The 22,291-nt window shown below is 37.1% G+C and overlaps 2 protein-coding genes across 3 annotated transcripts in view; one reads left to right on the forward strand and one right to left on the reverse strand.

The window, feature by feature from the left end:
• The window catches only part of LOC123306506 (protein Wnt-4-like), a 51,192-nt gene that overhangs the window by 12,526 nt on the left and 16,375 nt on the right, over positions 1 to 22,291 (forward strand). The window lies entirely within an intron of this gene.
• LOC123306508 (FUN14 domain-containing protein 1-like) lies at positions 19,778 to 20,333 on the reverse strand. The gene has a single exon (XM_044888550.1). The coding sequence runs from the start codon at positions 20,243 to 20,245 to the stop codon at positions 19,856 to 19,858; it is 390 nt and encodes a 129-aa protein (XP_044744485.1). The 5' UTR covers positions 20,246 to 20,333; the 3' UTR covers positions 19,778 to 19,855.

The following is a 22,291-nucleotide window of genomic DNA, read 5'->3' on the forward strand; positions in this document are numbered from 1 at the left end:
TTACCCAAAAAAAACGAGATTTTCGAAATCGAGTTTTTGTGCTAGGGTGGAAGCCTAGGCAATGCTGATTATATAACCGGAAATCCCAATTGGACCAGACAAATATAACAGGAGATATCGCAGATTGCAAATTGCAATTTTTGAAAAATTCTTTTCCAAGATGAAAATCTAAACGAACGGAGATAGGCCTTCGAAATTGCTTGCAATGGATTCAGCATGTTCGAAAAACTATATTTCCATACCAAAATTCCAAATATCTGGCAATGTATTCAAGTGATTCAATCTTTTTGGAAATTTTTCGATAGTCACCGTTTGAGAAGTTTTTCTCTCAATAAACATAACCGTAAATGGAAATGTGATACATATTCTGAAAGAGCAACTCTTCTAGTTATAAATCTGATAATTTTATTGAGCTCCATACAGCCGTTCGTTCTTGACGATTATTTAACTGATTCCATCTTTTTGGAAATTTTTCGATAGTCACCGTTAGAGTAGTTTCTCTCTACCACAGCCTTCTAAAGTACTATAGACGGCTGTGCTTCTACCCACTTGACTGTTTATAAGCAGAACTAACTCTGAGGCCTAAGTTATGATCAAAATTTCTGATACAACCGAAGTTAACGACATCTTTGAGAAGGTACAATGAAATGTGTGTCCTATCCCAGCCATATACTGCGTTTAAATGTACAGACATCACTAGATGTACCCCAAATAACTCAACCGTCTTCAAATTCCACGCATATCACCTTCCTTTCACACCTCTCCCGGAACGACGACAAGAGATTGCTGCCGGAGGGCAACAAAAGGTCCAGCATCCAACACGAATTAGATCCATACGACCCTGACCATTCTCGCAGCTCGAACCTGACATAATCGGAGGTATTTTCGGCGTTATAGATGACGTCGAAAGCTCTGTAGTAGCCGTCGACGACGTATCCGTTGTCTACCTGTGTGTGAAGTGCGGCATCTTGTAATCACGTTGAAAATTGCTATTGAGACGGAGCCGGTCTTTAAAAAGAAGCTTACAAGAAGAGGGTGAACGTCTTCTGCTCTCTGCCGAGTCCGGAGGTGTTTGGCTGACCTTCTTCGGAGGTTCCGAGCGGTCTGTTTTGTTGTGTTTCACGTTATCGGTTCATTTGTGTATTTCAGCGTTTTCTCCGAGTAACGGGTACACTGGGAACCATTTTTCACGATTCTGAGGGAACACTCTCCCTTCTCTCAAATTCGAAAAGAACTCCAAACACAACTTTCAGTTGAAACTTTTCTATTTTATCATGTTACTTTTGATGTTTTGCATAGAATTTGAAGGTGTAGCAGATTCTAGCATAAATACTAATAACTATACTGCATTCACATTTATTCTAGCAGTCGGTTGGCCATGAAATAATTTTCTCAAGTTTTTGTAATTAGAACAGAGTAAGGTTGGCACTCGTGAAATGTTGTTAATGTCATAACGCCGTTGCCACAACTAATAACAATTTCTATAACGAAAAAATGCCGAAAGTGATTGAAAACAGAGACAGGGTTTCAGGAAGTGCTATTTAGAATTCAGATCCGCTCATTCAAATAGTTATACCCTGATATTCTAAAATCCACAATACGTCAGACGGTAGCGGACATATTCAATGTAAGAGAATTTATATAATGTTTCATCTGAATCTAAACGACTTATAGTTCAGCTGAATATTTCCACAGTCAGAAAGATTGTGAATGAAGGGGATGACAAAGAATTTCCTTCTATTGAGAGACCCAAAAATGTGATGGCATTTGAGAATTTTATGTTTGAGTTAATCAATGCGAAAAGTTTACTACAGGATTTTCGATGGATGTCATCGTAGAATAAGTTCCCGAAAATTGATTTTTCTATTTTTCATTTGACTTGTCCTATACATTGTAAATTTCTGAAGGTACCAATAAATACCTAATTATTATTATTATATCAATGCATTAAGATTAACAGCCACAAATACGCGCCAGTTGTCCTGCTAATTGTTTATTCATGTGAAAGTTTTGTTCAAAGGTGAAGTTCATCTTGACTTGAAACTTCCTTTAATTCCTTTTACTTATATTGATGCAAGATGATTTTTGTTGAAAAATTTAACCTTCTTGTAATTATCTGTTAATTCCTTCGGGAGATACCCATTCCCAACCACTGCAATATATGCATTTCATCTTCGGGTTAATATTTTTGAAATCTACAAATGATGTAAGCCAATGAAGATAACGAACATTAACTCTCCTCAAGCTAGTGCATATTATGATATTATACTGATCTCTTGTATTTTCCATGCAAATAACTGGATTTGGTATGCCTTCAATCAGTTTGTATAAACTTCAATTATATTCGTCACATATTTTCCGAAGAGATTCGACATTGTGATAAAATACGTAATAACAGAAACTTTTACGTAGAACGGGCAACATAGCGTTGATTTAAAACCTAAAAATGTTTTGACAAGCGTCAAAACCCCACATTTTCGTACTATACGGAGTCAAATTTCTATGGCCAACGGAATGCTAAAATAAAAGTGAATGGAGTGTAGATACATTGCAAGCCCAATATCGACGTTGTATTCTCATTATCTCCTGGGGTCATTATCAAGAGCCTATTAAATGAACTTTGTGAATGGAACTTGTATTGCGTGCGAAATAGCAGTTAATCTTCGAACATCAATTAATTAGATTAGAACATAATGAGACTTTAGTGTAGGAGGTATGAGTCTGTCTACATTAGAAGAATTGGTTGTGGGCTTTGTGCATTGTGAATCCGATAAGCCACTGAGATACCTTTGATTAATAGTTTTTTCAGAGAGGGGATATATGCTACCGTGATTGTTATTTATGTGTTGCATCATTCGATCTTCCATTCATGATCATTCCCATTTTCACTCCACTTTTCAACAGCTAGCTCTTTTCAAAATGGTAGAAATTAAATAGTTATAATAGTAAGGATAATATCTCGAATATATTTGTTGTGCTAAATAGTCAAGATTGTTCTTTTTGGGAAGATAACAACCCACACTAGATGAGAATCACACTCAATATCGAGAAAAAGTCAATATTTGTGTAGGGATTGCTCGATCTAGTAAAAGGACCTATGGACTCTTTTTTTGGGGCAAAGTGTTTAAAACCGAGCAAGAACGAATAACACTTAAAGTAGGCTAATTTCCGCCTACAATAATTTGACCGAATGTGTAGCTTGGTTTTCTTGTCCTTTAAGAATAGTCATTTTTCAAATTTGGCACGCACTATATAACATTTTCCTACAAAAACTTTGATTTACTGAATTTATTCAGAGTTAGAGACTGTACAGGCTGTCCCAAATTTGATGTCAAGTGAAGAGATCTCGGAAACTAGAATAGATAGAGCAAAACCGATGACACATTTCCTAGCTCTTTTTCAGAGAAACAAAGAATGGTGAAAACCGTAGCCACCTACGATTCTTCGTTTTTAAGTTATTAGCCGAAAATGAGATTTTGACGATTTCGAAAAGTTCTCATAACTTTTTTGTCTTTCAAGTCACAGATCTAAAACTTGAACCCCTGTACCCACTTTTTTACGTAGAAACCTCTGACGAGCACAAAATATTTTTTCATTTCGTATAATTAATGGAACTTTGGTTTTTTTATGCTAACTTTTATTGAATTTGTTATTTGTGAATTTGACTTCTGTCTGAAGATTCTACGTATAAAAGTGCAAGGTTCGAAATCGTCAAAATCTCAATTTTGTTTATAAGTCAAACTCTAGAAATGGTTCTGTTTTCAGATGTGGGTTATGTCAGGAAAAAAGGGCTTGAAAATCCCCTCAGTAGACAACGAATTTTGCCCACCTTGTACAGGGTGTCCCATTAAAAGTGAAAAAGATGATCGTCTTTTAAATAATTTGGTCGAAAATCTGTTTTATGATCGTAATAAATGAACGAATCGAAAAGAAATCGTTGCAGCTCGACTTTCAGCAGTTACAGCACCCAATTTCCGTCGGAGATTAGCAGTTACAGCGGACCCTTCCGCTAGGCCTTTCCTCCCCCGCGATCGGGGTACTTTATTCTTTTCTCTCCGTGATTCCACGTCGTTAAGGCGTTATCACACGTATTTCCACGGTGACTCATGAGTGTAAATAATACAGTGCGTTGTAATAACTGTTGTTAGCGAACACCATCAAGACACTTTACGACCGGAATTTTGTAATTTGAAGTGAAGTAGTTGCAAATTCCCGTGTTTCGTAGCAGACAATTCATTAATATTTAATTTTTCAGATTAGGAGGGCTTTCCCTGGCGCTCTTGATGGGTTTTTTCATGGGCACCCGGTTATATCTGATGCAGACGAAATAACTTCGCTGCTCGTTCGTAAAAACACTGAAATTTCGGCCATTATTATGTACGTCGGCGGTGGTTTCGTCTTATATTCATCCGTACAAAAACTTTTTATTGCTAATGGAAGTATAAAATTAAAAAAAAAAACAAATGAACATCTCTTCCAATTCCACAGAGTCTTTATGATATTTCAGGGTTACTGCAGTTTTGCCTCAACTGATTGATTATTGACTTCAGTTGATAATGGCGAAGACAGTATCACTTCATACGTGGCTAGTCTCTAACTTATAATGTTGTAATACATGAAGTAGTTGAGGAATTGTCTAGGACATCCTGTCAGAATAGTAGAAAAAAAACGATCAATGTACATACCCGAGCGGGTCAGATTAAGATATGTATATGTATGTGGTTGATGGTTGAAGAGTATATATTCTCTTAATCTGACAATTTAAGCTTGACGAAAATGTCTGGGGAGACCCTAAACTTGCATTAAACACGTCACGTGTACATTCTCGAGCGCGCTGGCGTTTTTTCTTATTTTGAAGCTAATCATTCAGGAATAACGGAAAAAATATAAACTGACAGTTTCAGCAAGCCGAAACAATAAAAATTTGCCATAAAGGTCACAAAAATCAGTTATTTTGAATTATCTCCTCTCCTGGGCTTCAAATTGTTTTCGCATCCATTACAAAAGTTGTAGGGCATAACATTTTCTACAAATTTTGTCCGAAGCAATTTCTTCTACGTTGGAACGTTTTCGAGATATATGGCGATGAATGTACATAAGACTGGGTTTCTACAATGACCTTGGCCTTTCGCATGTGTGGCTAAGCTCCTCGCACTTATCGCCCTCTAACTCAAAAACGGTTGGGAGTATGTAAAATTGCTTCAGACAAAAGTTGTCTATAATTTTATTATCCACAACTTCCATAATGAGTACATAATAGATAAGAGGTATACGAAGGGAGATATTTCGAAAAAATCCTTTGTTATCATCTTCAGACTGTCGGATTAAGAAAACCCCTCCTGATTAGTGTCAAATTAATGGGTCAACACATCTGCAACACCGAGATTAACCATCTGTATAAAAATCTGACACGCTCGAGTATAAGTAACGATTTTATTTTGCATTTTCAAAGGACCACTGAGACCATGCGTCAGGTCCGAATTGTCAGTTTCTTGAAAAGTAGCTACCTTTGGGTCCAATTAACATATCCTCTAATCTGACACGCTCAATTTTTTTTTTACCACTTTCAACTCTTCCGTACGGCTAGCTCCACTACGCAAACTGTCAGATTTACATGAATTTATTAACAGAGACTTGTATGGCATATACAGTATCTTAATCTGACACACCCGAGTATGTACAATTGACGATTTGTTGTACATATTTGAAAATCTGCAGACGCTTTCCCCACTGCAGAAAGGTCATACATCATAGAACCTTTTTTTTTATTTCTACCTTATCTAATCTTCGAAATCCAGTAGGTCTCCACGACTATGTCCCGATTTAGCGTCGTGGACTGCCCAACTATAATTTGAATTTGACATATATGTACTTATTTCAATGAAAACTATGGTAACTGCCTTCAAATTTGAAGTTACCTACCAAAAAACGAACTAGAGGAAGCTTTAAAATTAAAAGGTCTTCAAAAAATTTATTCTGAAACCATTGAAACCGGTTTCGTGTGTTTTTTTTTAAAGCACGTCCTGGTCGTCCTTTTAATAAGATTTGACGACTGTGACGTCACAGAACACGCCATGAAATAGCGTTCCGTCGTGGTATTTAAAAAATCGTTAAAAACATGAACTAATCATTTATCTTACCTTTTCGAAAAAAATTCGAGAACCGATTTTGTTCCACCCAGATGAATTTGAGTGGCAGACAACAGTGCCGTGCGGCCGGGGTTGAGGGGGATGAGGTTAACGAGATATCGGATGGATGGCCGCAGTCTCTTGGCCGCCAGCCTGTTAATTATATGAAGAGGGTGGATGTATACGCAACAAACTCTTATTTTCATCCGAGGGGTGGATATTCTTAATGGGGTGCTGTTGATCTCGGTATCATCAAGTATCACGTATACATCCTTGGGCCCTTCTTATTATACCCTCGCCCATTCATAAAATGATCTCATTTTCCGAGATTTTTTGCACTCCCTACTCCGTGTTGCATTATTGATAGGTGAGCCCTTAACGGCGTAGGTTATGCAATACGCCACGTTGGCAAAGGGATAATGTTAATTGAGATCCAGTTCAAAAGTGGAATGCCTGGATTTATAATTGTATCGATTTCTGTCCCTAGGAGTAATGGCCATCCAATTAAGAGATTCTTCGGTATCACAACTGGATCATTTAAACGAGGCCAGGTAGAATTTTCTACCCCTGTGAGAGGTTTTGATCTAGGACGACTATCGAGGTTTGCAGTCGGTTCCATTTAATTATTTCTGTTAGTTCATTATTTCCAAAAACTACGAAATGAAGTGGATCAGCTAAAAATTGCCCAAGTTGGCTTCGAAATTAATTTGGTTATGCTGGATTATCACCCTGATATGCAAAGCATTATCCTTCGCCCTATGCCATTGGCACTATAGGTATAATTTTTTTATTCTCTTCTTGGTGTACAGGGCGTGGAAGAGAGACTGATTTTCAGTGGAGAATTTTTGAATAGTAGTGATCTCTATAACGTGTTTTTTCAAATTGAAAAATTGTTCATCCACAATCCAGGCTTCTTTTTCGTAAACCATTGTGGTCAACTTTATTGAATTTGTATACGTCAAAAATCTAAAGAATCTCTCACCTCTTGAATATTATGGAACTGAATTTTAATAAATCATATTTCCTGGAATGTTAAATCTTGGATCTTGTACCTTGACTTGAAAAATAAATAAAAAAAGGGAGGTAGGTAGTCCTGTATTACAGTAATCAAATTATCCATAGCTTCTTTTGAATATTAGTGATCTCGATAACGTGTTTTTTCAAATTGTAAAATTGTTCATCCACAATCCAGGCTCCTTTTTCGTAAACCATTGTGGTCAACTTTATTGAATTTGTATAGGTCAAAAATCTAAAGAATCTCTCACCTCTTGAATATTATGGAACTGAATTTTAATAAATCATATTTCCTGGAATGTTAAATCTTGTATCTTGAACCTTGACTTGAAAAATAAATGAAAAAAGGGAGGTAGGTAGTCCTGTGTATTACAGTAATCAAATTATCCATAGCTTCTTTCTTTTCTAGTCAACCGTAGGCACTCATAGCTTAGTGTCTTTTGTCACTTTTCCACGCTAATCTGTTCAATTGGCTACCGTGAATTTGGTGATTTTATGACACCAATAAAAATGAAGCTTCGATAATGTTCGTTTTGTTCGACAAATCCATTTTGCAACCATTACATGACCCCATACGGGAATAACAATACTGTGGATTAGTTGAGCAATATAACCGATGTCTTAGAAATTATCATGAAAATTTTTGGTTCTCTATGGATTCGACACGCTATTTTCAGTTAGCTCTGTTGGGTTTGTACAGAAGAATAAATGATTTATTGCTTTATAGTTTAGGTACTCCACGTGGTCCAAGGTATTCCCACCTGTATCAATCCGACACGCTCGAGTATATTGAAAATTGTCATTTTAGGCTTTAAAAACATTCATAACTGCTTATCTAAATTCATCTCATGTCAAATGATTTGGTAGATGTGATATCAATCTTATACATAAATGGTTTTGTTTCAGTTTTTTCTACAGCCTTGTGGAGTAAAAATGAAAAAAATAATATCTCATATATTGCATCCATCATTTCAATGGTATGGGAAATTTTCTGTGAGTCGAATTATGATAAACTGGCATAAAGTTATCAGTAGAATCTCTCTGAAATTAATGGTTATTTAGAGCTGAGTGTTTCGTTTAGTATAAACAAGATTAATCTGCCATTGATATAACACTGTTCCGCTCAAGAAACTGTTAACGATGTGTTTGTTATCTCCTATTTCAATCGCATATGTCAGCTTTGGTCGATCAGTTCTTTAATTTGTAACTGCCGTTACAGATGGGAGAAAATCACTGAATTTATTAGGAGAAAGATTTAATCAGATGATTTCAGTAATCAATTTTCTTCGTTTTGATATCTGCCAAGACGAACGTTCACTTATTTTATACAGGGTGTTTATGTAAGATGGAGGAGGTGATTTCTTGTCCAATCAAAATTTCGTGAAGAAATATATTACCAAATATGGTTCTCTTCTGAGATATTAGATGTCAAAAATGTAAATTTTTCGTTGATGAAACTGAGAGGGTAAGATATTTCGTTAAAATTTTCAATATACAGTGTGTAGATGAATCGTTGCTAAATCCATTACTTTTAGGGAAAAAATACAAGAGACACTATGCATACAAATGTAATGAAGCAATCAAAAATTAATTAATCAACCCATTAATCTATCGGTTATATCCAGAGCAGTCTATCATGTTAATTAGAACAACTGGCGTGTTGTTTTGTGCCATTTTTCTACAAGAAAAAGAATGCATAACATTAATTCAATTCCTTTGTCGATTCTATGGCCATTTGCTTGGGAAACACATCACAGATCACAGACATCCTGTTCTCGCGAATCACTGTCCGAAAAGTCCTTCAAAAACGACAAAACTCAAATTAGTATGAATAATTTTACGAAATGGGATCACTTGGTATTTATGTCTCTGGAAAGATGTGAAAGTTAACTCGAAATAGAACCATTTGAACCATAAAATACACTAATTGGAGTAGTGCACTCGGGATGCTAGCATATAAAAAGGACTTCTGAACAAGTCCGTCTCTTTACCCGCATTATTTATGTGAAGATGTTTATTTTTATCCAATGTTCATTGCCCAATACTTTTTTGCCCACGCGGTAGACTAAATAAATCGTTGATTGCAGTTTTTAACGTAACCAGATCATTTGCACTTAATTAATTTTTATTTGTATCTATCGGGTGTAGATGCTACTGGATGCGGTTTCGGTGTGTGGCAATAAATAAACGATCCCTGTTTTTATGACGGAAATAAGGATGTCTTGGAAGCATCAACTCCTACACACATCAAGCGCATACAGACCGCCAGAATGGATGGAATTAGAAATATCATTGAAGACTTGAGTAGAAGCAGAAGAACTTACGATTACTGCAATTTGGTTCATTATTTTCACTCATTGATTGGAAAAATTGGGCACTTTGATTGAATTAAACTCGGTTGAAAAGATCCACAGAATTAACCTTGAAACATAGCACATTACAGAAATGTGGTGTCATAGATTCAACTTCGTTTTAGGAATTTTGTTGTCATTATAGTGTTCTATGTTAGTTAATCTGGCAAAGAAGAAGAAATGGGTTATGTGCATAGAAACTATAACTTACAAATTAGTATATTTATGGTTATGTTTGAATCTGGTAATTTTTATACTGAATGGAATGGACAATAAGAAATAAACAACGTTAATAAATGATTGTGAGATGTTTTTAAAATTCATTATTGTATCGATGCATCGATGTTCTATTTCTTCTCCCTATTTCTTTCACAGTCTCGAGAAATCTAGTAGCTGAATGAATCCCCGAGTGAGCTACACTCATCATCATCGAAAAATGACCATTCACCTCCCATTGTTTGGCGTATATAAGCAACAAAGACCACTAATAAGATTTATAAATCCTCTCTAGACGTAGACTCCGTTTTCGACGTTTGTGGCCTATGATGTGTTCGGCGCTGATGGCGCGTTAGACAAAAAGATTTAATCAGCTATTTAAACGAGGTTAGTCGATGAATTATAACAATTAAGAGTCTGGATCCTCGAGGGAGGTAATTAATCAGGCCAACCCTTCTCACCGAACGAGTTTAGGGATTTGACGAGGCCCGATGTCCATTGTGTTGTTTATACTGGATGAAATTGGAAGTTTCATAATTGTGTGGCATTTTTATGAAAGCCTTTCATTTAGGATTGGTATTGGTCGGTGGGAAGCTAGTTGAGTAAGAATATACATAGTTACTTGTTCATGTGAAAACAGTCGTCAAAAGCGGTAGATATCTTCTGACCTACCCAATATCTGAAAAATTCCAAGGAAAAATGTAACATTGGTTGGGAGTAAAGAGCCCAAGAGCAGAATATTTTACATTCAACCAATCTGACTTATAATTTCTCGAGAATTTCAAAAAAATAAAGGTATGCGAGTGTTCTCACGACAGAGAACTTCCGAGAATTTTAATTGGATGCGCAGCTTCTGTACGCGTCCAGTCTGCCATAGTTTTATTGAAGCTATTCACTAGCTTTTAAATATTCGTTCGTAAATTTCAAGCAGCGCGCTTCGACTATAAAGCCAAAACCGATGCGCATGTAAATACATACGCGGTCATAATAATGATTATAATTATTGGGGAATTTACATAATTTGATAGCGAGAGGTAATTAAGGTTTTATCTTGGCTACATGTACGGGAACCTTTATTGAATTGGTGTTAAAGGAGAGAGCGTTCATTCTATAACTGGTGAATACTACAGTCTGTTTCGTAAAGTGCCAAGTATCGGTGATTTTTAGTTACTAACTTTGAGTCTCATTATTGATATTTCGACATGAAATGTTATCCTGGAAGTGGGTACCTACCTAATGTTCTCCAACTTCCAGAAACAAATGAAAGATGAAAGAAACAAAGACGTACCCCAGTTTCAAAAATATCACGAATCATTTCTGGAGATGGAGCATTACACTTACAACATTTCTATCGTTTCTTGAAACTCTTTTGTGGAGCTTTCTAAACAGAACTTTCTCCGCCAAATTCATTAGATCATCAGGAAAAGTGATGACATCCATACATCAAAGCTATAATTGATGGTTGAAAGTCCACATTTCTCGACCTACTGAGCCACAAATCTAAAGGGTTAACTTCGACGACTTAATAATAAGGTAGAATGGACCTCACTCCTAAATCAAGATGCGGAAGATAGAGAGAAGCAAGCTGTGAACAGACCTTGACGACCTGGACCACCAGGAACCGAGTTGAACTTTTCGTGCAGTTACTATTTCGATCGACCACGTCAGTTCTGGGGTTCGTGTCTGGGGGTTTTTTTCTATTAGTCACTTGGTCTAATTGATTTTACATTGCTCAATTCTGCGATAGATTCGTGTGTCGATACGATGATTCACGTTTAGTGAAGCGGGTTCTCCTTGTACGAAGGCCCAGCCTTAGCTGGGAACTTGACTCGTGTGGAATTTCTGAGTTTGTTGCAGTCACTCCATTATTTGCCCGTTTTTAGAAAGGATTTTTCTTGTAGTTCTTATGCAATCATCGTTATTAGCAGTGTTCATTATTTTAATTGGGGATTAGGAATGAGATAAATGAAATTCTAAATCATCACACGGTACTACTTACCTACTATAGTTGGGTAGCCCAAAAAGGAAATTTGGGATTCACTCGAGCGTGTCAGATTAATATAAAGAGACCTTGGACCCTCTAGAGTAGCTCTACCAAAAATTTGATCTCTATACAGGGGGAATTGTCTAGGACAGCTTGTCAAAATAGTAAAAAAAACGATCATTATACACTGCGCAAAAAAATTAACGCACATTATGGAAATCTCAAATTTATTCTACAACTGAAGGTATTCTCAATGATAATTATTTTTATCAGAATTATACATGCATATGTTATCCACTTTCAACGGTTTTCTTCAATACAGATGTTTTTTCCCAGCAGGAATAAAAAAAGATGATATTATCAGATTTTGAATGTATTGGCTCCATTCTAAAATCAGTTGTTCTCGATCAATTCTCCCAGTTTGACCCAAGAGGAATGTGCCCAAGCGGTGGTTTTTCGAGAAGAAGGGTGGACATACACAAGAATTGCAGAAAGGTTTGGAGTTTCCCATACAAGTGTGTCCAGAATGTTGCAGCGATTCGGGGAGACAGGTATGAATGTCCGAAGACCAGGACAGGGTAGACCACGGGTAACAACCGCCATTCAAGAACGTTACTTGAGAGTTTCTTCGTTGAGACAACGGTTTGCAACCGCTCGCCTCCTTCATATTCAGCTTGAGCAAACTCATGAGGTGCAAATTAGCATTCCGACAATAAGAAATCGCCTCAGAGAATATGATTTAAGGCCTCGTGTCGAGGCAAGAGGCCCAGCTCTTACCCCAGGCCATCGAAGGGCGCGTTTGGATTTTGCGAGAGAGCATATCCATTGGGAAGAGGCCGATTGGGAAAAAAGAGTTCTCTTCACAGATGAGTCTAGATTCTGCCTCTACCATTGAGATCGACGTTCCCTTGTATACAGACGTCCACATGAAAGATATGCTCAGTGCAATTTCCTGAATACTACTGGTTTCCGGGGGAGGATCGATTATGGTATGGGGTGGAATATCTTTGACTGCTCGCACAGACCTAGTGGTCCTTGACAATGGAGCTATGAATGCTGATAAGTATATAAGGAACATTCTTGAAGAGCATGTAGTGCCATTTGTCCCATACATTGGTGAAAATTTCATTTTTATGGAAGATAATGCCAGACCCCATCGTGCGCGCATCGTTCAGGAGTACCTTGAAGAGGTTGAAGTCTCTCGAATGGAATGGCCAGTAAGAAGTCCAGATCTCAATCCGATTGAGCAGGTTTGGGACAACCTCAATAGAAGGCTGAGAAGTTCAGAAAATCATCCAGCTACTCTAAATGACTTAGGAATCCAACTCGGAGAAATCTGGGAAGGATTAGATCAGAACATTTTAAGATCACTAATTTTGAGTATGAACCGTCGTTGCCGAGCTGTAATTAACGCAAGGGGTGGAAATACCAAGTATACTAAGATCCGGTGAAATCCTGAATTTTTCTTCCATTTGATGTGTCTTGTTTCGTTCAAAACCTTCCCGAGAGAACATAAAAAATAAGTTATTAAGTCAATGTAGATTTAACTTTCATTAAAATTGGGATTTTCAGAATGTGCGTTAATTTTTTTGCGTAGTGTACATACTCGAGCTCGTCAGAATAAGATATATGTGGTTAATTACATGTTGAAAAGTATATATTTTTTTTAATCTGACAATTTAAGCGTGACAGAAATGTGTGGGAGGGCGCCAAACTTGCAAAATAGTCTTTCTACCATCAAATCTTCAAAATCCACTAGGTCTCCACGACTCTTGAGTATATCCCGATTTAGCATCGTCGACTACTACAATGAACTAGGTACTAGTCAAAAACATTTAACAAAATTTGCAATTGGTCCCTCTCGATCAAAAATCATGAAACACAGTCTGTTAGGGGTTGATTTCTTCCCATAAATTCTTCAGGCTGGGCAAATAAGTCATTCTTCGACTGAGATAAAGACTGATATCCATCATCGACTTCTCTCGAATAACTCAATAAACATAAAATGGATCCTCGGCCCCTTATGCAAACATTCAATGTGCTGCATGCATAATAAAACGCACTTTGCGAGATTTTGAAGTGTAGTCGATCTGCAAGACCGCAGCAACGTTATTTTAGACAGACCTAATAACAGGTTTCAGGTTGTTGTAATAAATTTGAGCAGGTTATTATGGTCTTGTCGGATAATTTACTTTGTTGTGTCGAGCTCACCTCGGTCCAGCATCTTTTGTTGAAACTCTTATGGTCCGGATAAATTGAGAAATAATTGGTACTAATGAAATCGGACATATCGACTGAATGATATATGTAGATACCAGTGCGGAAAGTTTGAGATACGGCCATTGATTGCGATGTTTCTGATTTTGGCAAACTTTCAACCAAGGCGCCTTCTGATTGTGAATTTATCCATTGCCATACTTGATGATGCTCCAAAAAACAATTATAAAGCAGAATCAAGGGGACAGTTTGAGACAGATAAAGGAATTCTTTATGGTCTTTTGGTACAACTCTCAACTTGCTAGAAATTGAGCATCATGTGTCGTTTACACTGCTAAAAAATGTATGTAGATATTAGAGAGAACCCTTACTTTTTGCACTTGGATCATGTTTTTAAAGAGACTTTAAAATGTATTATCAGTATTTCGGATTAATCGTGTCTATACAGGGTGAGTCTTTGACTCGTACATATATTTCAACGGTACATTCTTGAGGTCGAAAGAAAAGCTTTTTTACCATACCATTTTTTCCGATTCGGCCCTGATAAAAAAGATTTTAAATTTTCATAATAAGCTGTGCCACGTGCCACCCATGGAAAATCAAACTTACCTTCAAAATAACTATACTCCATTCACATTTATTTTAGCAGTCGGTTGGCCATGAAATAATTTCCTCAAGTTTTGGTAACTAGAACGGAGTAAGGTTGGCAGTACGCGCTTCGGCGGTACATATACTAAAATTGGAACGATAAGGTTGGCACTCATGAAATGTCGTTAATGTCATCACGCCGTTGCCACACAACTAAGATGTCTTAAAACATCTTACACACAACTAATATCGATTTTTAATACGAAAATGCCGAAAGTGATTGAAAAAAGAGACAGGATTTCAGGAAGTGCTATTTAGAATTCAGGTCCGCTCATTCAAATAATTATACCCTGATATTCTAAAATCCCCAATACGTCAGACGGTAGCGAACATATTCAATGTAAGAGAATTTATATAATGTTTCATCTGAATCTAAACAACTTATATTTCAGCTGAATATTTCCACAGTCAGAAAGATTGTGAATGAAGAGGATGACAAAGAATTTCCTTCTATCAAAAAAGTGGTGGCATTTGATAATTTTATGTTCGAGTGAATTCATGCGAAAAGTTTACTATAGGATTTTCGATTAATATCATCGTAGAATAAGTTCCCGAAAATTTATTTTTCTATTTTTCATTTGACTTGTCCTATACATTGTAAATGTCTTAAGGTACCAATAAATACCTAATTATTATTATATCAATGTATTAAGATAAACCGCCACAAATACGCGCCAGTTGTCCTGTTTTGTTGAAGAATTTAGCATTCTTGTAATTATCTGTTAATTCCTTCGGGAGATACCCATTCCCAACCACTGCATCATATGCATAATCTTCGGGTTAATATTTTTGAAATCTACAACTGATGTAACGTATTCAAACTTTAGCCCAAGAAGATAACGAACATTAACTATCCTCAAGCTAGTGCATATTATGATATTAAACTGATCCCTTGTATTTTCCATGCAAATAACTGGATTTGGTATGCCCTCAATCAGTTTCTATAAACTTCAATTATGTTCGTCACATATTTTCCGAAGAGTTTCGACATTGTGATAAAATACGTAATAACAGAAACTTTTACGTATAACGGGTAACATACCGTTGATTTAAAACCCAAAAATGTTTTGACAACCTTCATAACCCCACATTTTCGTACTATACAGAGTGAAATGTGTCAAATTTCCATGACCAACTGAGTGCTAAAATAAAAGTAAATGGAGTATAGCTAAATCTGTGATACTACACATCTGTGTACCCAATTTTCCGAATATCACAGATATTTTTTATTTTTGAAGATCAAATCGAAAACGGCATACAAGAAAATATAAAGACTTCTTTTATTTTATAAAACGTTCAAATATTCATTAGATAGCATCCAACTTACTTTCAAGAGTTGGGTTCTTTGAATTTTTCGTATTTTATGGTACGTAATGGTCATAATGAGAAAACTGCAAGACCTAGGTGCATATCTTGTGCTCGGAAAAGATCAAATAGGTAAATGAAAAACTATATTCCGAAATTCACTTCATTCGATAAAACCGTTTGTGAGATAGAAGTAAAATAACACTTTTTATGGATTTTCAATAGCCTGTACCTTTTAAACAGAGCCGATTCGGAAAAAATGGTAAAGGAAAAAAGTGTTTCTTGTGACCTCAAGAATCTACTGTTATATTATATTTGTACGAGTCAAAGACTCACCCTGTATAATTTTCTTCGCCCATATTCATGACCGGATCCCAATTTGCGTGTATGAATTCCCACCAAACCTCCGATTCCCCAGGTCTATATCACCCCTTATCCCGTTGCCTCCCTATTTGACGTGAATACCAAAACAGGGAGAGAAACCCGCCAACTTCGATACCGTCCACGATCTCGTTTATTTACCCCCAAAATCGGAATCACTAGCTCACTACAAATAGTTAATTAACCGCCAAACCAGACCCGACGATTAATAAACACCACTAATAATCTACCGGCTTCATCCTTCCTTCCATGTTGACTTTTAGCGATTCACGGTCTGTGTGTATACAAACATCGCCAAGCCGTTAATAATTTAATTGAGTCCGCCAAGATCCTCTGGGAAACCGTGAATTTAGCACTTGTTTTATCCGCGTCGACATGTGGTTGTTGCGAGGGGTTGTTACGTTGCATTAGGGCCCCTCATTTCCGGCGTAGGGAGCGGATAGCAACCCCCCGGCCGGTGCATCGTTGACTCCAAGACAAATAGAGAGTTATGGCACCGCCGAATTATATTTACATGACTTGGAGGGAAATCCGGAAAGGTGGGGAATCCCAAGTGTAAGAGATTGATGAGAAAAAGGTAGATCGTGATAACTAATAGTGTAGCAGCGAAGACAGGGGGTGTTTTACTGCAACTTTCAAATAGAAATTGCACATTTCTTTGTGCAGGGGTGGATATATTGAAAAATTCTTAGCCTACTATAGAACCAAACAAGATTTCAATGTCAATATATTTTATTACTCAACATTATTCTCCTCTTAATTGGATACATGTATTACAGCGAACCTGCAACGTCTCTAGACCTTTCAAAAAAAATGTTTCTTCTTGCTCTGCAAACCAGACCTCCACAGCTTTTAATACCTTCTCGTTGGAAGATTTACGACCTTTTAAACTTTTTTTCGGTTGAGGAAAGAGATGATAGTCAGATGGAGCCAAATCTGGTGAATAAGGGGGGTGTTCTAGTAATTCAAACCCAAAATCACGAATTTTTTGCATGGCAACATGAGATTTGTGTGCAGGGGCGTTGTCCTGCAAAAACAAAACACCTTTGAATGGCTTTCCGTGTCTTTTCTCTTAAATTTTTTCCTGTAGAGTGGTCAGTAACGCCGAATAATGATCTCCGGATATTGTTCTACCCTTATCCAAAAAATCAATCATTATTACTCCATGGCAATCCCAAAAAACTGAAGCAAGAACTTTTCCATCAGATTTTTGGACACGAAACTTCTTAGGTCTTGGAGAACCAGAGTATCGCCATTCCATCGATTGTTGCTTTGTTTCTGGATCGTAGAAATGTACCCAAGTCTCATCCATAGTAACAATTCGGTTTAAGAAGTCTACATCGTTTTCAAATCGAGCACAGATCGAACGCGATGCTTCTACCCTTGCACGTTTTTGGTCAACATTCAAACATTTGGGGATCCATTTTGCAGCAATTTTTCCCATGTCCAAATTGACATGAACTATATGATGAACGCGTTCGTATGAAATATTCAGTGCTTCAGATATCCGTTTTAGCCCAATTCTACGGTCTGATAAAACCATATCATGAACTGCATCGATATTTTTGGGGACTGACACAGAAACTGGCCTTCCCGATCGGTCATCATCTTCAATGGAAAATTTACCTCTTTTGAAGGTTGAAGTCCAAATTTTCACGGTCGCATACGAAGGACATTGATCACCAAGGGTACCAAGCATATGTTCGTAAATCTGCATACTTCTTAACCCTTTTAAATACAGGTACTTGATGACGTCTCAATACTCCAATTTTTTCGATTTTCACAATTTCGGTGGACATCTTCTTTTTTTTGATTCATTGCGTAACTCTGGTTTACTTTTTTGACCTCAAACTTCAAACTGGCACTACGCAATATTTTTTTTATGAAGGAACTGGTCTAGACTAACTGGATATTAATACATCCTCGTATATTTTCCCTCTAATAAATGTATCGAGCCTCCATCTACCCAACAATGTTAAAAGAATGAATATGTTGTATTATTAGAATATGAAATACAGAGAAAACATACAATACTTCAGTGTGACTTTTATATATTTTTTTATCAATCGTTTTTTAACACATAGGTGATAATTTAAATTCTAATTATTTACATAGAACTAAAAACTATATCTATGTTTCGACCACAAAACTGTCACAATTATATTATGCCTCTACAAATACCACACTCATTAAACCTATAGAACGTTCTCATCTTGAGAGATCGTCTCTTAGTGGTATAGAGGAAGACAGCAGAATAAAACTGCTTGAGATAGCTGAAACCTTGAAGATATCAGAAGGTAGTGCTTTTACAATTTTACACATCTCCACTACTTCTGATCCCCTATTGAACCTTCTATCTATGCCATATATTCTTGGGTGGAGTGCATCCAGTTTGATGCTTGACAAGCATCCAGATCGATCAACAAGAGCAAAGGCCACAGAGCCTGGTTTTCGCTGTTCTCATCTCCTGTCATCCACTTCTCAACTACCTGAACTTGGCGTGGGGCAAAAAACGACCACACCGGGTTCGGGAACAGAATATAGTTGTATTCAGTGGTCGAGTCATATCAAAAATTTGTTTCAGCAGCAATGCGAATTCCAGACTGTTCGAAAACCTTTGACGGAATGCCGAAGGATCGCCAGCGATCTCAATATTTCAATTCAGGAACACATATTAGCGTTAATATCAAGTTTCAACGTTTCCTCTGAAGAAACCAATCTCTGGCCAATTCCATTAAATTACAGTTCGTGAGGCCGGTCGGACAGCCTCAAACACGCGGAATTAGTTATGGCGTCAATTAAGAGTCATTTCAACTTCGCGTCTTTTCATTATTTTCGCTATTTTCGATACGCCCATACTTTCTCCGTAATGGAAGCTTTAAGATAATTATTGCCCACTCGATGCCGCTGTATCCAGAGATACTCCCACCGTGAAAATACGTGAATCATTGTTGGCGGCCCATTAGGGAGTTGTAATTAATCTGGAGGAATTCTTCCTCGAAGAATCCACTGGCAAGTATCTTATGGTTCTCAACATTGTCGGGCATCTTTTCGATATGTGCATGCGGCTAGATTTTTAGCTAGGTCCCCAGATCAAAATTCAAGGTTGATTTCAGAGAAATCAGAAATGAATTCAGCCTCCCAGATGGAGCATTCATACCTACACGATGATCTGCCAAGTTCTGCCACAAATGATCCTAGTTTCAATTCATCTGAAGGACACATTCACTATTTGGCATAACGATAGAAACGGATTTGCCAAAAATCTATCTAACACATAACTTCGGCAAAAAATGTTAGGTTTGCTTCTGACTGTCAATCGTTGCTTAGACTAGGATAGTAGTTTCGTCGAGTAATTTAGAGTGTGAAGATTCTAGCTTCTTTAGCTTCTTAACTACTATAGCCTAGTCTTCGAAACAACGCTCTATAATCTATAATTTATGCCTTAAGGGTTGCATCCATATAGAAGGAAAAAACTGCCAACTGCTGCCTAAGAAAACACAGGTCCTCCATCAGATGGAGTGCATCTGCAATTATTGGTCTGTAGAGTGGACTTTATTGAAGTTCAAAACTTTATAAAATTAAAAATATACTTCCTAAAAAGAATAAAACTACAAACAGCTCCCCACTCCAACCAGCATCCCTCCAATGAATCCTATACTGAACACCGTGTTCGTCTTCGCAAAAGTATAAATGGAATCGATGGCGTGGCAAAAACTATCACCCACAGAGTTCCTCATGTAGGCTGCGTTTCTCGGTATGGCGATTTTGTTGTAATGAATCGTGATTATGCCGTGGTTGTTTGCAAGCTGGAGAAGTATGATGCCGCCTCCGGTGGCCAGTGCCAGTGTCTTTCCGATTTTGGTCATGATGACACCGTAAATGTAGCCGGTCATGGCTGCAACAGCCAGCTGGCAGTCTGGATGGGAAGCATTGATGTTATCGAAAATTTTGTCTATGATGGCCTCGTTTGCATCGCCCATTATGGATTTCAGGTACATACTAACACGTCTAAGACATTCTTGGTGGAAGGATTTGACAACTTTTGAAGGACAATTGCCACCCTGGGAGTTGTTGATGTATTTGCGGTTCTATGCTTCGAATGCTACTATCATAGAATATGCTCAAAGGTTACAATGTTTTTTGAAGTATATCATAGAATTACAACACTGGTGATTCAAGTGTCAAGTATATTTCGACTTCTTCCTCATCCTTCATTCGGACTGGAAGATTTTTTAAGTAGATTTTAAGTAGGGTTGCGTTGAATGCGACCCTGAGAACTATTATGGCCTCCATCGGGGTTGTATGATTTTAACATCACAATGAGCGACAATTTTGAAATTATTTGATATACAGTTAGAAAGCAGCAACTCAAAGCCAACCGCTATGTTACAGCCATTTATAAAGACCTCCCATATAACATTCAAGGTGGTGCTAGAGCTAGACGAAACATTTTTTCAAAGCCATCAAGAAATAAAAGATTCCTTCCAAAGGCTAATTGAAAAAATGAGTAATTTCCTTCGGCGCATTTCTCCCATAAAGTTTACAACGTCAATACAACAACCGCATGTTGAGGTTTGATTTCCATTGAAAAAAATACCGAAGCAGAAGACAGCTTGTCACGTATTACATTAAGTTGAAAGGAGCGTTTTAGTGCCTTTCTCGAAATTTATTATCACCTTGCCGCAGATGGAACGCACAAGTTTAAGAGTTTACATCGAAAATCGTATACCATCCTATTCCGTGGTTTCAGTGTGATAAACTTTTTTTTACTTCTTTCTGTCGATACTCTGCTGAATGGGTTTGTCCGGAACCATGTTGAAAATCATGTCTTATGAATAATAAAACGGATATTATAAAATCTGAATATTTTAACATGGAAAGTGATGCTGTTATTCCTTGGGCCTAAGCGAGTATTAAATCAGTTGCAGGGAGAAAATTCGATGTTGAATATTTATAGATTAACATAATCGAATTGTCGCAGCATCCAAGACTTCGAAAAACGTAAAAAAGCCATTTTTAATCGACTAAATCACAGGTTACAGAAACAAGGTGTCTCTGGTTAACGCAGGGTCATTGGAGAAAAATCAGTTAGTTTAATTCCAGAAGAATGAAATATTCTACTGCATAATCAGATAAATCAGCGAAGCTATAATTTTTTAGAGATGTTTTAAGAGAAACGAGTTTCAAACAACTCACGAAGAAAAATCTAATGGTGTTAGATCTATGGATCTTGCGGGCCAGCCAATGGAACCTCTCTGACCGATCCATAATAACGTTTCTCTTGCTCGATTATAAACAAAATCGAAAAGAAAGAACATAAGTCTAGACGGAAATAATGACAGCAACGAAACTAAACCGCACCTCTTGTAATGATCAGCATTGGTTCGGTCGGACCTAATGGAAATTTATTTCGTCCTGATAGCCCTCGCAGAACCGAGAGGCCTCCATAAAACGAAAACTGAAATTGAATCATTAGCCGTTTAATTAATATTGATTTATTCACATGTGAATACACCTTCTTTTTATGACACTGGTAATTTGACGAAGTCGTAAACATTAATTACGTACAATGAATTAGGTACAGCAGTATTTCCACTAACTCTTTATGGCCCTAAGAATATAATCTCCTGAATTTACAATATTTCGATTCAGGGTTTACGTGGGAATATAACCAGCAGTAAAAAAGTGAAGAAGGGTTCTTCAATGAAAAATGAAAAGGATTCGAAATACACGTCAGTATATTACCTATGGCATTCAAGCTCCACATCATAATTATGGAGGGTAGAGAGAAGGAGAACAAACTAGTGTAACGAAAAGTGTCCGCAAAAACTTGAACCTGGTTTGATTATCTTCACAAATATTACAATAATACACTTTCAGCATCAGGTGGTCTTGGTGTAATAAAATATTTCACTATGATAATAGTAGCTCTGTAGATTTTAGTCACTTGGTTTTTTCAAATGGCAATGCTAACTTTTTCTGCAAAATAGTAAATACCAAATGCTATGAATTTTGTTCGTTACTTCTTTCCCACTCTGTACAAG

The sequence above is a fragment of the Coccinella septempunctata genome, chromosome 2 (assembly GCF_907165205.1).
Source record: "Coccinella septempunctata chromosome 2, icCocSept1.1, whole genome shotgun sequence".
Taxonomy (NCBI): Eukaryota; Metazoa; Arthropoda; class Insecta; order Coleoptera; family Coccinellidae; genus Coccinella; species Coccinella septempunctata.